Consider the following 26,108-nt stretch of genomic DNA (forward strand, 5'->3'; position numbering starts at 1 on the left):
ACAGCATGGACCGAACCTCTCAGCTTTGTCCAAGGGGAAGGAAAATAATCTCAGTGAGATCATGGAAAGCTTAACCAGCCCTGGCTGGTTTGCAGGCTGGGTGCTGCTGTGGTTTGTCTATCCTGAGCAAAAAGCTATGGTACTAATTCTCATTGCCCATTGCAGAAAAAAAAACAAAAATCCGAAAACAAGCCCTAGACCACAATGTATTAATCAATTTTGGTTTAGGGGAATTAAAAAAAAAAGCCAACACGAAACGAAAAAGCACCCACCACCTATGGCATCTAATCAATCTTATGTTAGTAGGATGGATTTTCTTTTTTATCCCTGAATTTGAAAAGATGGCTGGGGGGGTACTTTAATGGGATAGAGAGCCTCTCTGCCCTCCACCAGTAGCTGGCCTTGGGCTGTAGCAGCTCTGACTGGGTCCTGTTGGATGGCTTTTTGTAGGCAGCAAGAGCTGAGCTGATGAAGGGCTCTGAGGAAGTGTGCTGCCATTGGCATGGGCTGGGGGGGGAGTGTGCAGGGGTCTTGGGGAGGTGCAGCACTGGACCTGATGCCAGTGAGAGCTGTTTCCCTGTTTCTGAGTGACAGGCTAAAGGGGAAAGGGAAGAGCTTTAGCCTGTCCCAGTGGCTGGCTGGGGCCTCTTCATTCCAGGAAGACCTTTGGGCCCCCCCAGCATAGGACCTTCATCAGAACTTAATGGCTATGGTCATATAAACACGCTTAGGACAAGGGGACAACTGGTACAATAGAGTTGGAGGGGTTGCTACCCAAGCATGCATGCTTCCCAGGAGAAGCAGAGCAGCTTGCTCTGCAGAAGCAAAAGGAAGGGCATTGACAGAGACGGAATAAGGAGGTGACAGCAGAGGATGGGGTTACGTTGTTAAGGCCTGCGGAGCTTTCAAGGCGATTAGGTGATTTGGAAAAAGTCCTTGTTTCCTCTAGTAAAGGCTATTATTCCCTTCTGCACCTTCCCTCTCCCTGGCAGAGATTAGAGCAGTAAGGTTAATATAGTAGCAGGTACATCCATGAAAATCCGCAGCTGAGTCTTCACTCCAAGTGCTGCCAGCTCTTCCCTAAATCTTCAGGACTCAAGGTGCCTCGTTGGAAGTGGCTCCATTGCCTTTGTTGACGTAAAAGGGGCGGTAATGTGACTGTAATGGAGAATTTGGGGCATGTGAGTTTGACCTACCTTCTTTTTCTGACCACCTATTCTTCACCCTCCTAAGTAGCCCAACCATACATAGCTTAACACCTTCAGTCTTTTCACTTGCAGAGCATCACTGCCTCATTTGACTACTGGAGGTGCTGAAGTGATCAAATGCAAGTGATGTTGCTTTTTGATTTATACACATGCTTTGCATGGACCTCATTCCTGAGCCAAATGAGTCTGTGCATCATATAAAATCTCAGACTGTGACTCACGGCTTGATGAGAGGCTTCTCGGAGAAGAGGAATGTCACCTTTATTTTTATGCTTCTGTCAGTGTCTTTTAATTGCTCACTAACCTGAGAACTCTCGGGAGGTTTCACATTTAAAGCCATGCACAGTTATGTGAGCAATCAACTAAGTCGCATGGTATTTATTCGTGCCCAAACTCTTGTGCATGGAAACCCTCACACAATGGTGTATTGTGTATTCACACCTGCACGTGTTTCAGGGCCCAGTACTGAACGCTTGTGTAAACAGAAGTGTAAGGGAGAGATAGCGGCAGAGCCTAAAGCAATTGCCATTTGCTGTCTTTCTAGCTCTGTTTACTGTAGTCCCGAATATCTCTTCTCCTCAGGACCTACCCCTGGAATTCCATTCTTATCTGCACCATTACTAATAAGCAAAGTTGTGCTGCACAGCTTAGCGTTGGCTTGGGATGATCACAAAACACAAAAGCCCATTAATTGATTGTGGTACCTGGTTGCACTGTTCAAGGCAAAATCTCTAGCCTGGATGAGAATACGCTTACACTGGTGAAATGGTGCCCACGGTAAACAGGAACAGCTGTGGTTTTGTAATGCCTTATCTGTCTTAGGTTTGACCCACTGCCCAGATCTTGCTTACAGAAGGTGGGAGAGAACTCACAGGAACATTCTGTGCAATGCTGTAGTTAATATGGGGCATGGCAGGAGGCTGGAAGCAAGGGCAGAGCAAACCCAGCCCAACCCGTCTTCCTGCTCAGTGCTGACTCCCCATACCTCGTGCTCAATGTTCCTTTTTGTTGAAGCTCTTTTCATTTTATGGCTTTAATTTCCAATATAATTAAGATATGAAAGAGGGAGGCTTCATTTTAAAGGACTCCCTGTGGGTTAAAAAGACATTCCTCCTTAAACAGTATAGTCCTTTGTGAAAATTCGTGTTTACAGACACTTTCCGAATGTGTATTACTTAAATACATATTTAAGACTCTTTAAAAGGTCGATTATTGGCCCAATAGACCATAAAAGCTCCTGCAGAGCTCCTGCAGTCCAGAGCATGTATTTCTATTTTGGGACTTTTTTTAATGCTTATATTTATCAAGTCAATTGTTAAGTTCAGGCCTATCTGGTGAATATAGACTATAAAACCAAAATAACCACCACAAGTGTATGCATGAGAGAGAAAGGGAGAAAGAAAAAGCCTGATGGCTTGATGTGGCAGAAGTTATCCAGGCTGTCTCTATGGGGATTAAGGAAAGCATGGGTTGTGTTCATGAAGCACAGCATGCTGCCTGTCATGCACCAGGATGCTTATCGCTAGGACCACCCTACTCGCATCCACCAGTGCTATAGAGACTTCACTTTCCTGACCAGACTTCCCTGTATACCACCACCATTAGGAAGCAGGTTGGTATCTAAAATCACTGGGAAGATCCTCCACCTGAGCACACACATGATGAAGCAGATGATGTTTTACAAAGGCAGTGATCAAAACACAAGACAGAAGACACTACAAAACCTTGCTGTTCCTAGGAGGTACATTTTGCTGTAGCACATCCAGAGACTCAAGGCTGGATTTTGTGAAACAGTCTACCCAGGTACATCCCTTTCACAGGCATTCATCCCCTGGTAGGGCCTTGAGAAGTTAGTACAGACTAAACCTCAGTCCAGCCACTTTCTAACTGTTACGTGTTTCCTCTGCTTTCTTCCTTCAGTGTGGGAATCCTTTCAGTTCTTGACCCTCTGCTTCTTACAAGTCTTATTTCCAGGAAACAGTAACAGTAAATAATCTTTCACAAATGTAGAATCAGAATTCAAAACACAGATTTCATCCGTGGAGACGGGGGGCAAAAGCTTGACGATCTCAATTGAGGTCATGCAAGATCTTAATGCAGCACGGTGTGAATGGACGTTAAGAAAAATAGATGAACTTTGTGTTTCTGTGGCTATGCATTAACTGCTTGTTAACCTTGTGTGTTTGAGATTATAAGACCTAAAATACCACTATTCTCTGCCCCTGATAATGCATTGTTACGAGTGACTTACAGATGTTCTAGTGATTTATGGTCATAGTCTGACCCCTCAGTTTTGATATCGCATCTGTGCAGTGTAGGATGTAACTAGCAAGATACCCTTATATGGTGTCACTTGCACAATCTGTGCTTTCTAGATGTCATGGACCAAGGGTATATGGTATCCATGCTGGGAGGAAAAGTACTACAGATTGCAGCATGTGTGCTATAGTATTTCTATAGCTTCTACAAGCCTGGATCAGATTTTAGACCAGGGCAAAATACCTTCAATACGTCATTTTGAAGTGTAGATTATTCCTACGACCCAGAGCTGTGGTGGCAGTGGTGTTAACCTGCATCCCTCTGCGGATGCAGTTAACCACAGGGGAAAAACAATAGAAGCTGTGCCTTGGAGCTTTCACATTCCCATCTCCAAAGAACCCAAGCCCTGGTCTCTTAAGTCTCAGGTATCCCTAAAGCAGATAGTTGTCTTGCTGAAGCTGCGCACATGCTTTCACACCAAGGGTATATTTCTTACCAAGACAGACTGCTTAGAGGATTTCCATGTCTGTGGTGTCACCTTTGCAGACTGATGTCTCACTATTGAAGGATAAGCTGTGACAACACAAAACAACCTGTTATAGATCAGTCCCTGCCACCATCCCCGTCTCCCCTTGCGAGCGTCAAGATGAGTAGCAGGACTGGAAGTGCCACGTAATTAGTATTGCATTGCTTAACATTGAAATGCAGCCATTTCTGGGGTGTGGGACACAGCAGCCATCAGACAGATCTCTATTCCACCACCCAATCAGTTAGGAAGAGGAAGCAAAGAAGGTCTGCCTAATTAAACTGTCTGAGGAGTGCAGAGAGGTGGAATGCAATCAGTCCAGTTAAATTTAGGCCAAGTCCCGAGCTAAGCATTCTGACTCTTGCAAAGAACACTAGAGGCTATTTAATTACCGCAAGGATCCAAGGCTTGGGTTTCATGTCAGAAATTAATGACAGTCCCTCTGGCAGTGTGATAAGTCCTAACCCTCTTCTACCACAGCAGCTCCATTCTGATTCAAAAATAACACCAGCTCTGCTGAATCACAACCGGTTCCAGCCCTATCAGACAATGGCCTTTCCCCACCATCTCCCATTCAGAGATTAATCAGACCTGGCTCTGCTTGGCAGGTGCTGATGCTCTTGGATTCCACCTCTGGTGCCCTTGAACTAGTGAGCAGTGAAAAGAGGATTATGGGATGGTGAATGGGGGATTCTGGTTCAGATGAAGGAGAACGGGCAGATACTGCACATTGTTTTAAAGGTTGTGCTTAGTGGCTATTATTCTTTCAGGATGATAGCTCTTTTAAAACCCTGATGAAGCAAAAGGGGTAAATGCCCACAAGCATCGCCTCCCATTGTATTTGCCTGGTCTCTGTGCCTCTAAAATCACCTAAAATTCTCATCTTTACCCATTGCACACAAAATTTAAGACCACTTCAGCTAGATATCACTAGATATAACTTTTTAATGTTTTTTTAACACTCTTTAACAAACTCCTGTTACCCTGGCTCAGCAGAGTAAGTTGCTCGTGTGAACATGTGTGTATCTAAGAGATTGACAGTCAGGACAGGAGATATGGGCTAGGTGCAGGACTGCTCCAGGCCTTCTCTGGGGGAGCAAGAAGAGGATTAAATGTCTTATCACCTAAAAAAAGGGCAAGAAGGAAGGGATAAAATACCAAATGCCTAGTACCGGTCTTAGTGAAGAGGCTCCCATCAGACTGTTTGCTGAAGTCACCAGGCGGATTCTGTCCCACCGAGGAGAATTGAAAAGGCAGCTTAGTACCATTGCCGACTGGAAGATAGAAGAGGTTGTGTTAGTCCATGGTGTTGCACGCTGCACTGGGGAAGCCTAAGCATTTCAAAACACACCCTGTAAAACTACCTTCAACTGGCTTGAGGGAAATGGGAACTAACAGCTTTGTCCCTTTTCTCTTGGTAAGAAAAGGCAGATGAGTGCAGTCAGTTGTGGGGTCCTAGTGTACACAGTGTGCAAGTGTGAATTGATCCCAGTGCTCCAGACAGGCAGGGAAGAGCCTTTCTCTTGAGAGACCCAGAGTGCAGGTGTGACTGAAGAGCAACAGCTCCCTGGCAGGCAAACTGCATCTCCAGAGACAGGAGTAACAAGGCAAAACCATGTAACTGCCAAAGCTCCCTTGCCTCCAAGCAGTTGAGGCTTTATTCAAAGCCCATAGAAATTAAAGCAAGGCTTCCCCTCGTTGGGGTCAGGCCCCGGCTGCCAGAATGAATCTGAGAGCAAGGATGATGAGAGGGAAACAGCCCTGCCTGTGGCGTGAAAAGCAGGAACAACTTAGGTGTGGTTGTGAGTCACCAGAGCTCCCCCAGGTAGAGCGGGCATGGATGCTTGTGGGCTGCCTCTGAATGAAAGGCAAGGCAGGACCCTCTGAGCATGAACAAAGCAAAGAAAGAAAATACAGGCAAGGAAAAGGAAGGTGGGAATCTGGGAAGAAAAGGCATGACTCGCAGCTGCTGGGGTTCTTGATACACTAGCTCAAAGCATCCCCTCCTCATCGTGCTCGATGCTGTACAGTCAACTTTGGGCAGGCTCTTATAAGCTAAGCAAAAGGTGTGTGTTTGATGGAGAAGAGCTGCCTTGTGCTCCTGAGACTGGCTGTGGGTGCTTGGAATCCACCACATCCTCCACTGGTTGCTTTGGATGATGCTGGCACTCCTGTTGATGGCACTTGGTGAGGAATCTCAGGATCTTTACAGATTGGCATCTGTATTTTCCATCTTCTTCTTTCACTGTCTGAACAGTGAGGACAGGGATGCCTTTCCCTCCTGTATACGTTGGATCTAGAGCAGTGAGATCCTGAGTTTGGGTCTATGCAGACAGTGCTGATAACCCAGCTAAGAGATGGATCTGTGAGACAGTGAGTGACAGATGACAGGACAGCTGAGAGGGGAAGCAGAGGTTTGGTTAGGCAGCTAGAAAGCTGTGGCACGGGGGGTTAGATCCTTTCACACTCAAGTCGGAATTACCCGTACCAAGTGTTTCCTCAGTCGCTTGGAAGGAGGAAAATTCCCATGATCGTGGGTTGAAACTGGCTGTAAAACAAGAGCATCCAGTTCAGCAGTTGGCTCCTGATGAGCTGGCTCAAAGGCCTGTGCCTGGCACTGCTCTATGGAACAGTCCCCACCAGTCTGGAAAGCAGCCCCAAACCAGAAATCTGGGTCCATGGAGGGGAGAAAAGCCTGGTCTTTTTTTCTCTGGGTTCTAGGGAATGAATGATGGACAGCCTTCTCATTTAGAGAACAAAGCACTAACCACCATGGAACTGTCTTTAGCTGCACTAGATTGCCAACTCAGGTTTGTCTACTCAACATGGCTCTTCTGCAAAGAGTCGTGCAGGCAGAGGCTTGGGTTTGGAGCTCAAGGAGACACAAGAGAGGAACATTTCCTGCTCCAGCACACATTGTCTCAGCCACTCTAGGGTTTCACTAACGCATCATACTGTGATGGAGACTAGCGCTGTTGTACCCCTTTAGTGAGGCACTGGACTCGCAGGAGGTGGAAGAGGTGAGTACTTGGAGCTGTTATGCTGCCATCCTGTGGCCTGTTTCCTATATAAGCAATGCTCCTGTTTAAGCAGTTGGCTCTCCCTCTGTGTGCCCGAATCCCTTCCACTCTTCATCCAAAGACTTCCAAAGGCACGAGGTGATCTTTCCAACCTCCTCCTGGCTCTGGCCAAGCTGTTTGCCACATCAGGAGAAGAAAGCTCAGTGGAGAGGACAGAAAGGAGTGCCGAGCAATGGAACAGATTGTTCCTCTGTCTTTTAGGCAGCATTTGAAATCTTTTATGTCTCCCCTCTGCCTCATTAGGACACCCTGCAAGCGGATGCTCTGTGATACTGTTTTTAATGACTAGGGCAGTAAAGTCTCCTTGAATTTAAGCAGGGCTTAAAAACCCTATAGGTTCAGCTCAAATCCAAGCAGTTTCTTAGTGTGGGCATCTGTGGTTAGCACAGAGCACAGCTTGGGTAGCCTTCCTCAATGCAGCCAACACGCTTGCCACTGTGGCTTCAGGCAGGATTTGCAGTGATCCAACCTAGCGAGAAAAAGGGTGTGTTACAAAGCTATCATGAAATATTCAAGGATATTGTGTACTGTGCAATGCAAAGGGTGGTCCTCTGTTTCTTAAAATCCCGTTTTATGGAATTCCTCAGAAAAGATGCAATGGGAGGCATTGCTGGACTTCTACACGACACATAGTGCACAGAAATCTCCAGAGAGTTAAATGATTATGGGTACATCACATTATTCATCAGATAATCCTTTGCTAGGCAGCATGCAAGCTAAATGGGTCATGTCTCCTGTTTGCCTACTGATTCATTCCATTCCCAAGCACCCCATCAGTGTGGTTTCAGCAGCTGGCTCCTTTCTGTCATGCCTGAGTCCTCATCCTGGCAAGAGAACCCTGTGCTATTCAAACCCCATTTCAGCAGAGATTGTGCTTAGGTTTTGTTTTTGATGAAGTGACTTTGTTGGTAGAAAACATAGAATGAGGAGTTTTGGAAGGCAACCTGTCTGTGCCCTGAGGAAAAGGTAGATGTGCGTAGGCAGAAGTGCTCCCCCACTATGTGTATACTCAAAAACCCATTGCTGGACCAGTGGCCCACTGGACTGCAAGCTGCTGTACACTATGCTCTAGCTGACTGCATCCAGCAAGTGTCCCCACTGGCTCCAATAAAGAGCATTAAATAAGATACCTTCTATCTAGCACTTCCTGTTCATCCCTCCTTTCTCTAGGCACATCCTTCAGGAAGCTGGGATGCTGGATCCCAGCTGGGAGCCAGTAAGCCCCTGCTCCTAGGTCTTAGCAATTAATTATCCAGGGAGGAGAAGAAGGAAGTCCCTGCTCTGATCTGGAGCAGTGAGCAGCTAGGCCATGCCATGCAGTAGCACTGTCACAAATTGGTTTTCCTTTTGCCATGTCAGGTTTCACACACGTGGGAGCAGTGATGGCAAAATAGCATTGTCTACTGTGTTCCTCCCATCATACCCTGCCACACTCTTCTAATGCACGATGGGCTGTTTCCACCTGAACCTGAAGTTGGGTGGAGATGGGTTCAGACCATGCAATTTTAGATCTAACTTACCGCCAATCCCTTCAGGTTGAAAAGGGTTTTGGATGCACGGCTGAGCCTGTGGTCTCTCCTGAGCATCTGCAGCTCCACTTAGCAGAACATGTGTTTTCCTGACAGCACGGGGCTTGTAAAGCTCTGAAGCAGCTGGGGCAGCACAGCAGCTATAACCATCCGGGCAGTGTTTGGAGACAGGCTCCATGCAAAACAAACCCACCACTGGCAAAATGCCCCCCTGCAGTCTCTGATGAGGAGCCTGTCTCCTAACTTGGGGAGCCTGAAGGAACCAGTCCAGCTAAAGTCTTGCTGATGCTCAACTGGGAATGCTGCCTCCGCTCCAAAGGACATCCTCATCCCCATGGCGCCAGGCAGGGCTGCCAGAGAGCTGCCAGGCATGGGCTGGGAACAGTGGAGAAGGGCAAAGCGGAAAATACAGACAAAGGGCTCAGTGTTGGGATCTGGGTTATCCCCATGGAACCCTAACAACAGAGCAGGCAACGCTGCGCTCCAAATGTGCCTTCAGGGGAGTGCCAGGGCTAACTGCTGGCATATCCCTTCACACTGCCCACCAGCTGGCTTTGCAGAACAGCAGCTGTAAACACCTGGCAAATCCAGGTCTAGAGCCCAGAGGAAATCTGGTTACTTATTTTGTGCTACCCTTCCTGGTTTTGTGTTTCTAAAGGCATTGCCTTGCTTAGGCTTTGAGCACTCACTGCTTCCCAGTCTGGAGGAAGCCAGGCCACCATTAGGGTGCCATACCTTTGGGAGACAGGAACATGGAAAATCTCTTCAAGTTGTCAGGCTGGTTCCACTCATAGTTATTCATCATGTACCGGTGGTCACCTGGAGAAGCAGAGGAGGGCATGAGCTGGAGGTGGCTCTTGAGTGATCTTGATATAGGGACGGGAATAGGGGGAAGGGGATAACAGATTGGAATTGCTTCTTCAAGTGCTGCAGGAGAGACGGTTCTGCTCTTTGAAAACAAGTTTATCTGTTATTTCTTAATACCTCTGTGGGGCTATTTGGCTGGGAGGTAAAGCAGTGCTGTAGCTGCCCAGAGGTCCAAGCTGGGAGCAAGGAGAAAGCTCCCTCAGAGCCATAGCATAGCTGAAGCATTTGGCCATTCAATAGGTACTCTATCTCCTGAAAATCCGTAGGGAGATTTGAGGGTGAGGCATTTTCCTACCAAAATACTGCCGTGTGGCTAAAACTGCATCCCACTTCAAAAGCAGTGGTTTGGCTTCTTTTATGTGTTTAACCTATGCATAGTGCTGGCTTCCAACCAGCAGATCTTGAACTGCAAGTGCTACAAAGCTCAAGAAAATCAGTGTCAGGAGAGCTCAGTTGCTTTCTTCGGTTTTTAAAGCACAATGCTAAACCTGAGTTGCAAACAGCTCTGACTTCCTGGGCTCTCGGACAAGGATGTTTGCTTCAGGCTCCATGCAAAGTAGATGAAACCTACCCTTTTCCCAGGTATTACACAGCCTGGTCTTGGTTTTCTGACACTGACCCACAGGATCTAGTTCTCTATCAGTAGAGATGCTCACAAAAATACTTTCTTTTAAGGCCTCAAGTGTTCTATAAACCTGTTATTCTCTGCAAGGGGGTGAATTTGTTTCCTGTGTTTCACTAGTTCCATTCTTTGCTTCTTAAGTGATTGAACAAACTTTTATATGATTTCTCCCATTTATCTTTGTGTTATTTAAAATCCCTGGATGTTCTCTGATTATTTTCCTCCTTGCCACACTACTAAGTAGGTACCTGTTATGACAACTAAAAGAAAGTGGATTCCCTTTGGAGTCTGCTATTAAGCTGGTTTCGTTCCATTAATACAATATTTCTTCCTGGGAAGTTTTTTACACTAGAAGATCAAGCCAGTTGCAAATGAATTTGTTGCAGTGACTCAGGGGGAGTCTGAGTTAATTAAATCCATTAAGTAATTGCAGAGTTATTTCCTTGCAGTCACTAGATGCAGAGTGCTGTCCTCTTTCAAGTGTAACTGTGGGTTGAAAAACGGAGAGCTCTGAAGCTTCTGAGACTCACCTTAAATAACATTTCCCAGCTGAGTGGATACCATTGTTGTTCTCATTAGGCAGACTCCAAGCTGTGTCCATTAAATCCCTGGTAAAGTTGCCCTAAGTGCCCACCTTTCTGGCAGTAGTTAATTGTTGCCCCACTCGTATTTTGCCACTTGAATCCCACAGATTGCCACTTGAATTCCACAGGACTTCTGACATCAGTAATATGGAAGGGGCCCCGATTAAGAAGGATCAAGAAGTAGTCAGTTTTTATCCAGAGCCATTAGGACTGAACATACGCTTGTTGGGTTGTACAAATAGCCAAGTCAGATATATTTGCTTCAGGACTGGCAAAAAGAGAGCACTGAGAATCCAACAAGGTACGTGGCAGCGTTAAATGTTGGAAGATGAGTAATGTTCAGTTTCTGGTGCTACTTGAAGGGTAGGGAGAGCTAAAAAATCCAACTCTAGCTATGTATCATGAGCACTTTGAACTAAGAAGTTCAGTTCTGACCAGAAGAATCTGCTCCATCTAATTCATGTCTAATGGAGACTGACAGCACTAGATAAACATTAATGAACTGTTTGCAGTGCAGGCTCCTTGGGGCCAGGGGCTTACTCTTTCTCTCCTTAATGTAGGGAGGCAGCAGGCTGTCACTTGATGAATACTAGTGATTCTCATTACAGATCTAAATGTATTCTGGCCCCCTGTCACCTTCAGTCTTACTGCTCTAGATTGTGAATGCAGGCAGGCTGATTCACAAAACCCAGGCTCTGAAAAGCATTGCCATGTTGACCAGTAACTGAACCCACATTGTTCTGACTGCTATGCATCTTTTCAACAGGCTGCTTTTTGTCTGGGTTTTTGGTTTAGAGGATATTTTTTTGGTTGTTCCTTCCCTTCCTCCTTTATCATATCATCTTTTGATGTGAATTTGTCTTTTCTGGAAGGAAATTGGAGTGCTTTACATGGCTGTTGCCCAGGAAGAAGGTGGTGTATTAATATGGCAGGAATTAGTACTGTGAATTTGCATGAAACATCAGTGGTCTTGCAGGTTTGCAGCAGAGTTCCTCAGCTGCTTGTATTGCATGAACTGGACTTGAGATTATCCCTGCATCTTTCTGAGTCACGCATCCTCCTGAACAGCAGGGTGCAATTTATCTTCATGTTACCTATCCAGCTTCTTGACCTTTATTGTTCTGGTATCTAGGTTCCACAATTGTTAATAGATTATATCCTTATAGCGGCCTGGTGAGATAACTATTAATTGCAATCCCTGTTATTCTTAGTTCAGGAGGTCATCTTTTGGGAATAATTAACCTGCCCAAGGTTACAGAAGCTTTTTGTGGGAGAGTTAGGAAGTGAAACTCGGCTGTGGAATCCCATTCTAGTTCCCTGTCCCCCTAAAATTATGTGTAAGCTTGATGCAAGACAAGTTCTTTCTGCAGAACTAGTTGGGAGACATGGAAAGCAAGACTCGGAAGACTCTTTGCAGGGCTGTGGTACTAACCCATTACTGGTAGTATTTCTCCCACTAGGTCTTTGCTTACTTTCTGCTCTATGAGAGCACGCTGATCACACTTCATCTCTGACTCTGTGCTAGGCTTTGCCAAGGGAGGGAGGGAAGGGGTAGATCTCAGATACTCTACCATTCTCCATGTGGTTCCTCTCTATGAAGTTGCGGCCAAGGTCTGCCTTGCAGATCTTCTCCACGTGCCTCATGCAGACATTTAGGAGGTCATCTCTGAGGAGTCCCATAGATGGGCTCATGCTCTCCCCTTCGAGCAGCACACTGTACGTTGGAAGAGATGGAGGGGGGACGTAATTCCGCATCAAAGCACCAAACTCCTGCCAAAAAGAAGGGAAGAGAGGTTACTGAGGAACATAAAGAGCTGGAGGTTAGATCCTAGGAAACTGGCTATTATTAGGCTCCAAATAGTATGAAGTGCAAAGGAGAACAGGGAAGATGGAGGGGGCAGACAAATGTTCTGCCTGTGAGCTCCAGCCACCTACAAAAGCACCAGGAGGTGGCACGCAGAGGCTCATTCTTCACCTACCAGAGCAGAGACAGCTTTGAATATCAGGGTAGGTTCCTGCTGTAAATGTGCATTGAACTGGTGGAGATAAACGCATCTTACACCAGCTTGGGATTTGTCTTTGGGACAAATACTGTCTTCACAGAAAGAAAACTAAACTGAGATCTTGGTTACCTGCAGGAAGAGCACGGAGTCACTGATCTGGTGGATCTGCTCCCTGTTCTCCTTGTCTTCCCGCAGAAGCTTTGCCCTCTCTTCCAGCTCATCCACGATTTCTTTCACGTTCTCTGATGCAGTCTTCTCCCTCTGATCCAGGGCAGCCTTCACTTCATCCCTCTGCCTCTCCAGGTCACGGATCAGCTCTTTGAAATGCTGGTCCACTGTTGCTTTCTCATTGGTGGTGTAGTTCTGCAGAGGGAAGGGTCAGAGAGAGGAGGCAGCAGGAAAGAGGCAGGAGAAATAACGTGTTAAACTTCTCAGGGAGTCATCTGACAGAGGGAAACAGAGTAGGGGAGATATGTCCAAGCATTCCCATTTAGACTGTGACTACAGAGACTCTGGGTATGTAAGTCTTAGCACCAGAGAAGTAATACTTGTTCTTGCAATAATTGCGTGTATGTAATCTAAAGGGCACGCTGTCTTCCTGATTATAAGAGCATATATTTCAGTTCCTGAATTGCACTCCTTGGTGATATTTAAAACCACTGTTTAACTTTCTAAATCATGGTTCTGGCTCCTCAAGAACTTGAGGACCAAATTCCCACCATTGCCAAGGGTGAAAGGTGCTAAAACACTTCTTACAAACCTCACCTCTAGGTCCCTCTGAAACATCCCTCAGAAGGACTGTGAATGTAACTCCGTTCAGAGTTAAAATTTCTAGGTCAGGTTTCCAATAATAATAACAGTAATAATAGTAATAATAGTCATAATCGTAATAATGGTAATAAAGCAGAACTGCCAAGACAATGTACGTGTACCACATAAAAGGGAGAAGAATGGCTTTGCTTATTAATGTTATGCAGATTTTCTGGGGTGTCTTCAAATTGTGTTTTCACTCCTCCATTCAGTTAGGGTATAAATGACAAAAATAACACCACGACTATAGTCCAACCCTTAGCGTGATGAAAGAATAATAATAGAGCCCTGTATCTGTATGGAAATGAGCTGTTCCACCATAAATCAGGTGTTTGCTGGTGTGACTGCATCTTTTCTTGTTGCCTTATCTCTGTTTGGGCAATCCAGAACCCTTCTGGAGTTGGTTTGTGTGTGTGGTCTAGCAGCACACCTTTGTTTCCGAATCAGCCTGGCTACCAGTGATAGAACTCTAAGGGACCGAAAGCAGGGAGGTGCCTTGGATCGTTTTGTAACAAGGCTCTGCTGCCTCTTCTTGATCTCCTGCAGGGTATGTTGCAATGGTAATTTAGTAGGAGTTGTTGTTTCCAAGACTTGGCATGAGTGAATTTTGGAGAGTGATGAGAGAGAGTGAGGATAAGGGACGGAGTGAATAAGAGCTGGCTGTGTCAGAGAAATTGGGGAAAGGAGGAGAGGGATGTGAGAGAGTGGAAAAGAAAGCGACAAGTACAGCAGAAAGAGAGATGTGAACTGAAACAAATATCCCATACGCACCTTGATGCGGTCTCTCTCCTTCTGCCACTTGTCGATTTCATCTTCTACCTCAATGATCTTCAGCTGCAGTTGCTCTTTCTGCAGTGAAAGCTCAGCCTGTGAGGAGAGGAGAGTCTCATGAACTGGGGCTGAGGGTGGCCTACTTCAAAGATGCTCTGCTCCCACTTATGCATTTGGCCCTGAACAATAACAGCTGGGAGGTACAGGTTCCTGGCACTGCTTGAAATGGAGATCATGTGCTGACACTGGACAGCATCCCAGAGCTTCTCGCTGGGTCAAGACATTCAGCTCCCTCAGCAAAGACAGCAGCAGAAGCACCCACCTACTAGGCTACCGTCATGGTGCCGCTTTTAATCACATTAGAGTCATTAGCTGGAGGGGGAAGAGGCCTGTTTCAAAATTCAGCTGTGTATGCAGTGAAGGGCCCATCCCAGGGTGTGCCTCTGCAGCAATAACAGTTTTCATGTAATTACGGAATGACGTTTGACGGGTGTTGCAACAAGAGGACGATGCCTCCGGCAGGAATTCTGTTTAGACAGGATTGTGGATTAATTTGCTCTGAATTGAGAGCTTTCATGTTATGATGAAGCTGGGGAATGCTTGGAAAAAATAAAAAACAGAGAAGGAGGAGGGAGGAGGTGTAGTCAACCATTGCTTGGCTTAGATCAGCAACTTCACCGGGTTTCATTTGCATTTCGTTTTGCAGCGGCTTCCCAGAGAAGCTCAGACCAGACAATTGCATGCAAGGCAGTTCATAGAACTGGAGCCCATGGAGGGCTGGGCAGCTATGCACTGATGTAACATGCCGGGTGGTGTGCATGCCATGTCTCTGGACGTTACTAAACAGGAGCTGGCTGTTTGGTAATGCCTTGCGCCGTTAACTCTGGGCAACCCCTCCCTCGGTCGTTCACATTCACCACGTCCCTGCCCAACAGATCATGACAAAGCCTTTGTTTACGCATTTCAAGACCTTTCTGTGTTTCATGTGTGTACAGGTTGGTCACAGCACAACTGTAACTACAGGCAATCTGGCAGTGGAGCACCTCTCCCAAGAGCTGTTTAGGAACTATGCAGTTTGCAGGAATTACCTGTGCTCCATGACCGAGCTGGGTCACATTGGGAAAGTCCTGCAAACCTGCTGTTCATGTGGGATCCTTTGGCAAACGGTTGTATTACCCAAAAGCACTTACATTTAGGCCAACAGTTAGAGGCAAGGGAGATAGGGATGGATAAATCCACTCCTGCAGCAAGTGACACAGTGAGGTCTCCCTGCGGTTAAAACACAAGTGGTAGTTCCCACTGCTTTGCTGCCATTCAAGAAGATAGCACAGCATGAAAACCTGAGGCTTCCCTTGTGATCGTGGTTCCCCTTGGGGTGGGAGTTTTCAGGTTTTCAGTTCTCCATTCAAGGAGTAGAAAACAGCACCACACGATGAAGAAAAGCATGCAACAAGCTGTCAAACAGCTCAGACCAAGGAAATCAGCCCATCAGGGCTCTTGTCTTGGTGTCAGTCACCATAGTGTCTGAACATCCTCTTAAGTTTGAATCATGCACAGCTGCATCTGAGAGCCATTGACTTTAGCTGTTCCAATTTAGCAAAATCTCTATTTATAGAGGGAAAACAATCTGATAGTTGTTGTATTGCCTGATAAAACAAAAGCAAGGGGGAACAAAAAAGGCAAATGTACTCAAAGGTATCTCAGTGCCAGAAGAGCTGCGTCCTCACATTGCCATTGTGATTGTCCTTGTTTGTGGAGAGCACTGGCCCTCGAAATACTCTCCATACACCCTGACAGCCTTCAACAGTCAAGTAAATACCATGATGAGCTGAAGCTCATATTCTACAGGGGTTCAGAGAAGATGGCATTAATTGTTAGCAAAATAAAAAGCGCATCTCCTGGGCAATGGGAGGTCTTCCTTCCTCCTCACCCCTAAATATCAGGGCATTCCTACTACAAGAATATGAGTGAAATCATACAGAGGAGGAGTGGAGGGATTTTTCTGAAGACACTCTCAAACACAGGGATTTGAAAAGAAAGGTAACAGGATAAAGAATCAGGTGGTGGATGGAAACATGTTGATAGCAATATTATGCTGTTATAGTACTTTTTAATTAAGATGGGTATCAAAGGAGTTTTGTAAACTATTACTTGCTCAAAAGTGATCCTAACTCCTAACTTGCAGTTATAATATCCCTTCACCCAGAAAGGTAGTTTGGGTGCCTCTGGGATGGGATGTAACAACTATTTAAGAGCAGACCCACACTACCATTTAGAGTGAGAATTGTGATTTGCAAGTGGAAATTACAGAGGTAGTTCCAATACCCAGAATGCAAACACCACAGTCACCCAGGTTCAACATGGGTTAAAACACCCATAATGAGGGCAAAAGGAAACACTAGCACAGACACCAGCAAGGGAGGTGTTCCATTGCACAGTAGTACAAACATTTAAACATTAAGCATAAAAGATGCTAAAAAGAGGCTCAGGGAGGCTGTGGAATAGTGCAGGAACTGGTGATGTGGGTACAAGGAGGCTTATTCAGTAGGGGTGCTCTAGAAATGGACCACAATATACGGGGTTAAGCGAAAGTGATGTTTTTAAGGCCTTGATCAGTCTGGCACTGGTTGAAAGATTGCTTTGGCTGTCCATGCACATCCTGTGTTACGTTTACAATAGGCTGGCTACAGGTACTAGGCATTGTCCACTTCTCCACTTTATTCCCTATCAAGAAACTTCTCTCGCAGCTTTCTTCATATTTCTCAGATTTTCCAGGGTCAAGAACTCCTGATCCCCTTATGTGATGGACCACCCAGAACAAATCCATTGGGTGAGACCTGGTGTTCAGGTGGTGATATAGCACCTCCACCCACTGTAAGTGTAGAAGTAACAGTGAAGAAGCTGTAGGAAATACCGGTTTAGAGCATTTGGTTTGACTACAGCAAACTGGCACTGAGAGTCTTTGAGCTAAGAGAGGATCCTCTGTAAGAGTCTAGGTTAATTAGGACAGTCAGGAGGCCTAAGTGAAAGTTCAGAGTGTACATCCACAGCTGAACCCAGCCCTTGTGCTGTGAAGGACCTAGAGATTATGGGTCTTGCATCACGATGTGACTCATTTTTGCAAGGCAGCAATACAAGCATCATCATGCCTTAATGCTCTGGGAACCTAGGCCTTGAATCAGGGAACACCCCTGTGTCACCAGCCTGGGAGAGCTATGCTAATTACCTGACAGCAACAACCAGATGCAATAATGAAGCTAGAGAAGTGTTTAAACCAGTTGCCCTGTATTAGAAATTGCACGCTGAGAAGTCAGCAAGCTGTTTGGGACGTTATTTCTGCTGCTTTTGCCATTGCAGTTTTCTGTCTAAGCTTTTGTTAAGCAGAGGTGGGTGTCAGGGGGCTACAGTCTCTGTAGATTCTGCCAGCATCCTGCATTAATGCCACTAGTCACGACATGAGCGGAGGCCAGGAAAGGCTCTCTGCTTTGCAGCGTTTGAAGGGAATTCCTTAATGACAAACTGGTGGGTTTCCCCTGTGTTCTGCCCTCGCTGCAGCGGCACTAATGCAGAATGCAGGCAAACAGGCAGATCAGTTGGCAGCAGGTCAGCTTCCCCAGCCTTCCAGCTAGGAAGAACGTCCTGCAGGTAACTTGCACCATCACTGTGGAAAGAGCATCTACTGTAAGCTGTGTCCACAGAGCAACCACAACTTGTGTAGATAAGGTCTCATGGCCACATTGTGCCCCTAACCTTGCATGAGTGAAAAGGGCCAACACACTCGTGTTTGCTCTCTATTCAGACAGTGAAAACAATACAGAGAGGGCTCAGATGGAAGCCCCTCTGGGTGCATGTCTGTGGATGGTTGACTCCAAAGCCCAAGTTGTGAATTCTCCCCTTTTAAAAGTGGCTTTGTTGAAAGCAGGAACACCCAGGTCCCGTTTCTGCAGAGCAGTTCTCTGCTGCCTCTTTAAACCTGCTCTGCAATGTGAACTTTGCTTTCAAGGTAAAGAATTAAGGAAGAGAATCAAAGTGCTTTTCACTAGAACTGACCTGACGTGCTGAGTACTAAGGCTGGTGCTGGATAGTAACGACAGGTTATTTACAGCTCTGTGACTGGCAGGCATATGTGAAGTTGTTTCATTTTGAGCTTAGGCCTGTAAAACAGGTTTTGAATGAAGGATCCCCTTTCAAAATGAAGGATGCTGTCCAAAAGGGGGGCTCTGGCTCTGCTGATAAATCAAGCTGGCCAGAGGGTTTTATTTGGGTGTACAAGCTGCTATTGACAGTTTCCGCTTTTCAGCTGTGTGTGTGGTTATTACCCAGCCTCACAGCCTTTTTCTTGGTTGTCTCTTGTGCTGATTCTGGTGGGGGTGTTCCTTTGCTTCTAAATCTGTAGCAGGAAACTAATGCAAAGTGGCTCTGGGGAAGGCATTAAGGGTTTGCTGGGTAAAAAAACGCAAATACCATTGTGTGGAAAATCAGGAAAAAAAAGACTGGGATTCCCTGCCAAGCTGTCTGACCCCCTGTGCCTTTCACTCTTGTCTTGTCAGCACACCAGGAAAAGGGGGATGAGTGCCTCTTACCCCAGGCTCCTGGAAAGTGGAATATGCTGCTGCATTCTCCCTCTGTCTCACAGACAAAAATCAGTCTTTCCACTGCTTGCCTAAATGCTCTAACTAGTAGGTGTCTGTTTACTGGCTTGTTTGCATTCCTTTTCTCTTAAGCTGTACTGTCTCTGTCTGCACTGTGGAGCAAGCAGTTACCTAATTTTACACAAGGATCTTAAACTATCCCTTGCTTTCCCAACCCTGAACCGAAGCACCTTTCTTCCCTACAGGCCCTATAACAAAGGTAGACTCATGAGAGAGACTGTAACCTGCATTAATTCTGCCATATGAAAGGAATAGATCTGCCTAAAACAAGCTTGTTACACCTTATTATGTGACAGTGCTGAGCACCCAGATTGAGGGTTAGGCTTAGGTGCATCGCAGCACACGCACATACGTCCCCCCACACCAAGTTCTGCTGGAATCCTCTCCAGGTTTGGAGTTGCAGCACAGCCAAGGACTGGGAAACCTTTGCAGATAAACCTATTGTTCCTTGACAACCCACACTGTGTGAAAGGGCCTCTGTAGATAACGCTGTGTTTTGGTCACCAGCCAGGGGTACAGTTAGCGAATTTGGAGGTACTAAAGCTACCCTAGAGATGCTTGGATGCAAGCTGTAAAATGGGTCAAGGATGGGGGGTGACCTAGAGTGGGGTTTTCGTTTGTTCTTTCCACAAAGGCCAGCAGCACCAACCATACTTTGCCACTCTTCCAATTTGTGGTCGCATCCCGGTTCAGCTGATTTGCAAGACTGGAAAAGAATAGGTGGGGGAAAAAAGGGACTTGGAAATGTTCATTCCTCTTTCTGGTTCTTGCTAAGGCTCCACCTAGGGTGAATAAATCGGGGCTAGGAATAAACATTTGCAAGCAGCAGCTATCCTGCTAATTGTTTTTGTCTGAGTGAATACTCAAGTCACAACATGATCAAAACTCGTTGTCAGGAGAAACTTGCACATGTGTATGATTCATGTTGATAAAGCCCTAAATCCTTTAGGCTTAGCAGCAGCAGAAACAGCAAAGGGCAGCACAGGAACTGAAGCATGGAGCTAACAAGAATGGCAAAAGGATTCTGAGAAAGAAATCAAACATCATTTAAATCTTAGGTAAAGAACAGCTCCTTTAAGAGCAAGGTGTCCTAGGTCCATCCAACCACAGGAAGAAGGCTGTGACTAGCTCTGGTTCCTCAGGGAGCAGCTGTTAACTTCGGTAGAAACAGCTAAGAGGAATTGGACGACCTGGCAGACACCAGACTCAGCTTTATGAGAGTCAGCATATGCTATGTTGAGAGCCGACATCAAAAACACAAGAATAAGCAATTATGAAACAAACAGCAGGCTAGCGAGCCCTGCAGGAATTTCTTTATGAAAGACTGGTTGAGACATGGAAGAAATGTTGTCTGGTTTCAGTAAGTCTGCAAGTTGGAGATGACATTGCAAGAAGAGACAAAATACGTGCACAGGAAGACGGAGGGAAGCTCTGCAGAAGGTGTTATTTCAGCCTTATGAGATACATCTTCCTACCACCTTAGAGAGAGTTCAACCCTTCTTCCAAGTTAAGGATAACTCTGGAATTTCTAGTAGCGGGCACTTTTATTTGCCTGCTCACCACATCAGAGCACTGTGCCTAAGAGTAGGGTTTAGCAGATCTTACTCAGTGCCCTTCCAGTTTCTGTCGTGGACTGGCTGTGTGACTCTAGGCAAATTGGCTTACATTAGCATGTCATGGGGCTCCTTTCTGTAATCTCTCTTGTCCTGCCTGCTTAGAAGGTTTTTAAGCATGCTCTTAGTATGGGGATGTACAGCACCAAACACGGTGAGACCCTGATCCTTACTGCATCTAGTGGACTAATCATATGTCCACCCAGAAATCAAACAGCATGAGACTTGAAGCAAACAAAGGTGGAAGACTTTTGATTAGTGAGCACTGCCCCACACACCAGCCTCATCTCCTTTGATATCCATCTTCTAAACCTATTTTAGTAACATGTCAGAGGAAATTACAGAGTTTTGTATTTGCACCAGGGATTTTTCTTCACCTAAGCTTCAAAATACTCTTCCCATAGGTGCTCTTGGCACTACTATATCCGGAACAGAAGAGAAAAAGCAAACACCCATCATCTCATTCTAAGTAGCTGAGATGGCGATTTCCAATAGTAACCTAGCAGCCACCCCTCCAGTTACCTGCATTCTGGAGGTCCTGAACTTGAGCCGTGCCCACATTTCTGGCTGAGTGGATCACTAAGCAAAACTTAGCACGTTGGGCTTTGCTTCAGCTTCTGCTGAAAGTCAGTGCTGCAACCAGGGGTGGAAGCCAGGTTCTCCACTCCGTCAGTCCAGTGCTATGCTGCTGTAACCAGCCATTAGAACAATGACCCCATGGCAGCAGAACCGAGGCAATACCCATTCTCCAGTAAACGCTTCCCATCCACCACCCCTGCATCCCAGAATTACATTGCAGACATGATTTGAGGAGAGACTGGAAAGCAAAATCTGTGGTGTAATATTGAGGTGCATTGGAAAGACTGATGGCAACGTGCAATAAAAAGAGCATTACCTCTTTTCCTGCTTTCTCGATCTCCACTGTCACTGTGCTGTGGTTCTTGTGCTCTTGGAACATGCAGAGGTAGCAGATGCACATCTGGTCCGTCTGACAGAACAGCTCCATGGTCTTCCCATGCACAGGGCATTTTCTTGCTTCAAAGTCCCTGATGGGGTCCAGGAGCTGGTGGTCCCGGAAAGCTGCTCCCTCCAGATGGGGCTTGAGGTGCAGCTCACAGAAGGAAGCCTGGCACACCAAGCAGGACTTCACAGCCTTTTGCTTGTTATCAATGCAGGAATCGCACAGAACATCCTCGAGCTTCACCCTGGGCCATGACCCGGCTGCTCTGTCAGGCTTGTTGAAGGGGGGTCTTCTCAGGTCGCCTGTCTCTACCAGAGGGAGGGAAGTTTTCTTCAGGTCCCCCATCTGCCCCCCAGAGAACAATGACTTCCTCCCTTCCCCTTCGCTAGGCAGGAAGCTCTTTTTGGAATCCAAATTGAAGAGGGACTTCCTGAGATCGCCCTTCTCTGCAAAGGAGAGCGGTGGTCTCCTCATCTCCCCTATCTGTCCACTGGCATATTGCATCTTCTTTGAATCTGCCGAATCCATGCTGAAGTAGGTTGATCTCTTCTCGTCAGACGACTCCACAAACTGAATGATGGGCCTCTTCCAGTCACTCCCGGAGAAAAGGGAGCTCTTGATTTGCCCTGTCTCCAAAGATGCGCTGCCGGTGCCCTTCAGAGCTTCCTTCTCGCCTCCACTAGCGTTTGTGTTCTTCTTCACTTCTTCTTCCTTTTTGGGGGCAGATGGGCTCTTCACATCCTCTGGCTTCCCAGTGGTACCATTTGTCCTTGCTGCGCTCCCCGTTTCCATCGTCTGAACAGGGCAAATGAGCTTCACCACTTAATCTATCCTCCAGTTCCTGCCTCTCAGCCCCAAGTGGGTATGTCTGCCCAGTCGTTGTCTCAGCAAGGAATGACGATAGAATGCTGGAAAGTTTCTGCCCAAGTGACGCACCTGGAGCTCCAGCAGGGAGGAGGAGAACGCCTGGATTATGTTGGGGAGACGCAGGGAGAAAGAAAGAAGTTACCAGGGATCAGAAGCTACAGCTGTGCAGTTAATTATACAAGGCAGTCCACACCCAGGAACATTCTTGTCTAACCAGGTTTGGGAGGAAGGGCTGTTTATATACATAGAAATGTGTTGGGTTCTTTAAAAATCGTTTTCATTAAGATGCAGCAACCAGTTCGACCGCTTGTTTCAAAAATAAGTTTGCTCCTTGTTGCCAGGAGCTGAGGTTACCTCCTCGCAGAGATGGGCAGGGTCGGAGAGACCATGAGATGCAGAAGATGGGTTTGTTAACTGGGTCATACCCATGCACAGAAATAATTATGGCTGTAATTAAAATGAACGCCTAGAATAAAGCATTCTTAAACTCGATTCCCCTGAGGGCTTACTGCATTCAGTAGGACAGGGAGGGGAAACACAGGGATAATACTGGGTTTAAAAGACCCTATTACCTTTATATTTATTTTGATGTTGGGTTTGTGCAAGGTCCGTCCATCCAGACCTAGAAATAACCCATCCAGGGAAGAACACAGCCTGACCTGAACTTAAAATGGGCTAGTGCTGTTTTTCCCACAGGCCATGTAATCTCCACTAATGTGATGAGTAGAATAAAACCCCCATTCCCTATTTCACTGTACGGTCTCGCTGAGGGAAGGGTTCAGGTGTACCTGATGTAGCTCTTCCCATAAATGTCTACTGAACTGAGACATACCTGTAATGTACCTGGAAGGAGAAATATTTTACAGCTAAAGAGGCAAAAAATATTTCTGGCAAGAAAAAAGAACTGGGAAAGGGTTTTAAAAATAGATTTGTCTCCAGTAGCTGTATTCCTGGGAAATGTTCAACTTGTTGGACTCACAGAAGATTTTAGAAGAAAAGGCTTCTTACAAGCACTGTGAATGCCATCATCTTGAAAAGAAGGAGGTTGATCTTCCACTCGTATCGTATCAATTTAGCATAGATTATGTTCTGAATTTCAGAGAGATTGCTCTGAGATTAATGCCCTGGCTGTAAATTAACCATGCCTAAGATTTATGCTTAATCTAATTGTCACAGAATGCAATGGTGGTGTTGCTGGAGAATATGATTTTCCGGCTTTAATAATGTCTCCTTTTAAACCTGTAACAAAAGCCTGGCTGGAAGTGTCTGAAGTACTGGAGGTAAAAAGCCAGGTTTACATTTAGCACCACTTTTTGAGGTGTGGAAGAAATAGAGGTGCAACCCCAACCAAGAGCAGCATACATTTTGGGTCTGATATGAGAATGAGATAGCCAGGAAGCGCCTGTCTAACAGATCTAGTTTCTAAGGGCTTTGTGCAAAAAGAGATAAGGAAAGAGAAAACATTCTCCTCTTCAACAGAAATGTGGTTAGGGCCCCTGGCTCATAGATCCTGTCCCTCTTACAGCCTGTATGTCATTATAGCTCTCTATAGATGAGAAATGATTGAGTATACAGTGGTTTTTTTGGATAATAGTTGTTGGAAAAGGCCACACCTTCTTCAGTAATTTTGAATGGAGAGGTTTTTTATTAAGAGGACCATAGTCTTTTGTGAGTCATTCCTCATTCTATGGCATAGCAAAGGGCAATGCTACTTTTTCAAAACAAATTTCATACAAGGAAGGCACTGATTGACAATCACGTATTTCTTTCCCCCAGCTTCCTGGGCTGAGCTGATCTTCATAGCATTAACAGTCCTGTAGATCTCCAAGTGATTAAAAACCCTGGAGGGTGGAGCTGCCTGTTCTCATGTGTACAGAAGAGAATCAGCAGAGCTTTTCCAAACTAGCATTAATACTTGAGGAAGAAAAACAGCTAAAACTTAAGACCTTATAAAATGTCTAACTTGGAAGAAGGTGGCCTTGATTTCTCTTGTTTTCCTGGCAGGAAAGATTGTGAAGATTTTGGAATAGGCAGTCAAAAGATTAAGGACCGATTTTTTTCATCTTGGTTTTACTGATGCAAATCCAGAGTAAATGAGTTTAATCCTGTTACTTGAGGCAGGCTTGGGAGTATCTGGACCCAGGAGGAGGTTAATTATTGATTCTCCTCTCCATGCAGAGGCACATATAGCCTGGCATCCTGCAGTAAGTCAGGTTATGGCTGTGCTTTGCCTGACCTACCCTGATGCCAGCCATGGTATTAGCTCCTCCATTTGTCACAGTACTGGTGAAGTATGGCCATGCTTGGGATGTAAGATGTTGTAATGTTTATCATCTGCTGCTCCAGTCAGAATCAGATGGGCTGTTGTCTGCCTTTAAAACATTTGGTATGTTCCATAAAGTTGCAGGTCCTTCTTTGGCTTTTGAAGGGGTGGCATCTGTCCTTGCTGTTTAGTTTTGGAGTATCCTCAGCTTAAATGCTGTGTCAGACAGAAAGAGGGAGGTTGTGCATATACGCACACACAGACTAATGCAGCCAAGTGCAAACTGGATTCCTTGAAGGTCTCCCACCCCCTTTTGGCCTCCCATGGCATGTCAGCCTCCCTCCGCCTGTCATCCTCCCAGCCCTGTTGTCCTCTCATCCCCTATCAGTATCAGGGACACTTTCACTGGTCCCCTTTTACCCTCAGCTCACTCTCAAGCATCCCGCGTGCCTGGAATTAGTGCCTTGGGCATGTCCTGCTTGCAAATACCTGTGACAGCGTGGCAGGCCCACATGTGACCAGCAAGAGCTAAGTGCATCACCTCTGCTGCCACTCACCCTGCTACTTTGATCTGTAGCCAAAGGCCAAGCCCACCTTTTCCCCAGCCTCTTTCTGCACTTCATCACACCTTATCGTGGTGGTTTTTTTCATGACAAAGGACTGTTTGCTCATGTCTCTCTTGTTATTTCTGGCCTGTCCTGGGAAATCTGCTGTTCACGCCTGTCTGAGATTTGAGGAGCACATGGTGCTTGTAACCACTGCCACTGCTGGCTAACTCTGCCTGGGAATCACAGGAGGACTACAGCAGTTAAAGGGCAGTTTGTTAGTTAAAGGGTAGTTTCTCAGACAACCTGTGCTTCGGTTCCCAACCCTATTTAGAAGACTTGTGCACACACGTGTATTTCAGGCAATTTAGAAGCCAAAGTACAGACTGGACGTTCCTTTATTGTAGGCTTTATCTTTCCGCCTCCCGGAGGGAGGTTCCTGATTTCTGTAGCATGAGTTCACACTTGTGTAAGCATCTTCTGTGATTTCTGTGCTAGCTATCCCTACTTTTCCCGCAGAAGACAACTGTCTCCTATCTAGTGCACTGCGTCAAGCCGATCACACAATATGCCCATGTCTATGCCTCTGACTCAGAGCATCCACCCACGTTTGGCATCTGCAGTGCCTTTCATCTGAAAAACTCGGAGCGTTTTTCAAAGGTTCACAAATTAAACTTGACAACACCTTCACAAAATAGGTCTGGGTTGCTAACCCCATGGAGCAATTAGAGAAACTGAGGCATGGACTGTGGAACCGCCTGAAACGGTGCAGGGAAAAAGTGACACTTTTTTTTGCCTGAAGTTGCTATGCAGCCTTTTTGTTGGTTCATTCTCTTATTTCTAATGCTTGTGACCCCTTTAAATCCTCGGTATGTTTTTGCTGATGCTTTTGTTCTTGTTTTGAACCTGGGTTTTTTTTCATTGTTAACCAGTAAGTTTAAGTACTTT

The 26,108-nt window shown here is 46.0% G+C and overlaps 1 protein-coding gene across 3 annotated transcripts; it reads right to left on the bottom strand.

Annotated features, from left to right (window-relative positions):
• Positions 1-123: 123 nt before the first annotated feature.
• Positions 124-22,461, bottom strand: TRIM29 (tripartite motif containing 29). 3 transcript variants are annotated; one of them, XM_062617619.1, is made up of 9 exons: positions 21,420-22,461; positions 14,260-14,355; positions 12,808-13,041; positions 12,247-12,445; positions 9,338-9,421; positions 6,482-6,541; positions 5,166-5,267; positions 3,964-4,040; positions 124-1,158 (listed from the first exon to the last, which is right to left on the bottom strand). In XM_062617619.1, the coding sequence occupies exons 1-9, from the start codon at positions 22,275-22,277 to the stop codon at positions 1,096-1,098; spliced, it is 1,773 nt and encodes a 590-aa protein (XP_062473603.1). In that variant the 5' UTR covers positions 22,278-22,461; the 3' UTR covers positions 124-1,095. The 3 variants fall into 3 exon arrangements, with proteins under 3 accessions (XP_062473603.1, XP_062473604.1, XP_062473605.1); XM_062617620.1 differs by lacking the exon at positions 6,482-6,541; XM_062617621.1 differs by lacking the exons at positions 124-1,158; positions 3,964-4,040 and adding an exon at positions 4,946-5,081.
• Between the last annotated feature and the right edge of the window lie 3,647 nt (positions 22,462-26,108).

The sequence above is a fragment of the Pezoporus occidentalis genome, unplaced genomic scaffold (genome assembly GCF_034315485.1).
Source record: "Pezoporus occidentalis ecotype Australia unplaced genomic scaffold, CSIRO_AGI_Poc_V1 ctg199, whole genome shotgun sequence".
Lineage (NCBI taxonomy): Eukaryota > Metazoa > Chordata > Aves > Psittaciformes > Psittacidae > Pezoporus > Pezoporus occidentalis.

Bases quoted from the DNA above. Each gene is read 5' to 3' on its own strand.
- TRIM29 (XM_062617619.1), bottom strand. From the start codon at position 22,277: ATGGAAACGGGGAGCGCAGCAAGGACAAATGGTACCACTGGGAAGCCA. The intron at 6,542-9,337 runs GTATGGCACCCT...CTTGTTTTACAG, and splicing joins CATGTTCCTGTCTCCCAAAG to CCAGTTTCAACCCACGATCA. The intron at 5,268-6,481 runs GTACGGGTAATT...TCTATCTTCCAG, and splicing joins AGCGACTGAGGAAACACTTG to TCGGCAATGGTACTAAGCTG.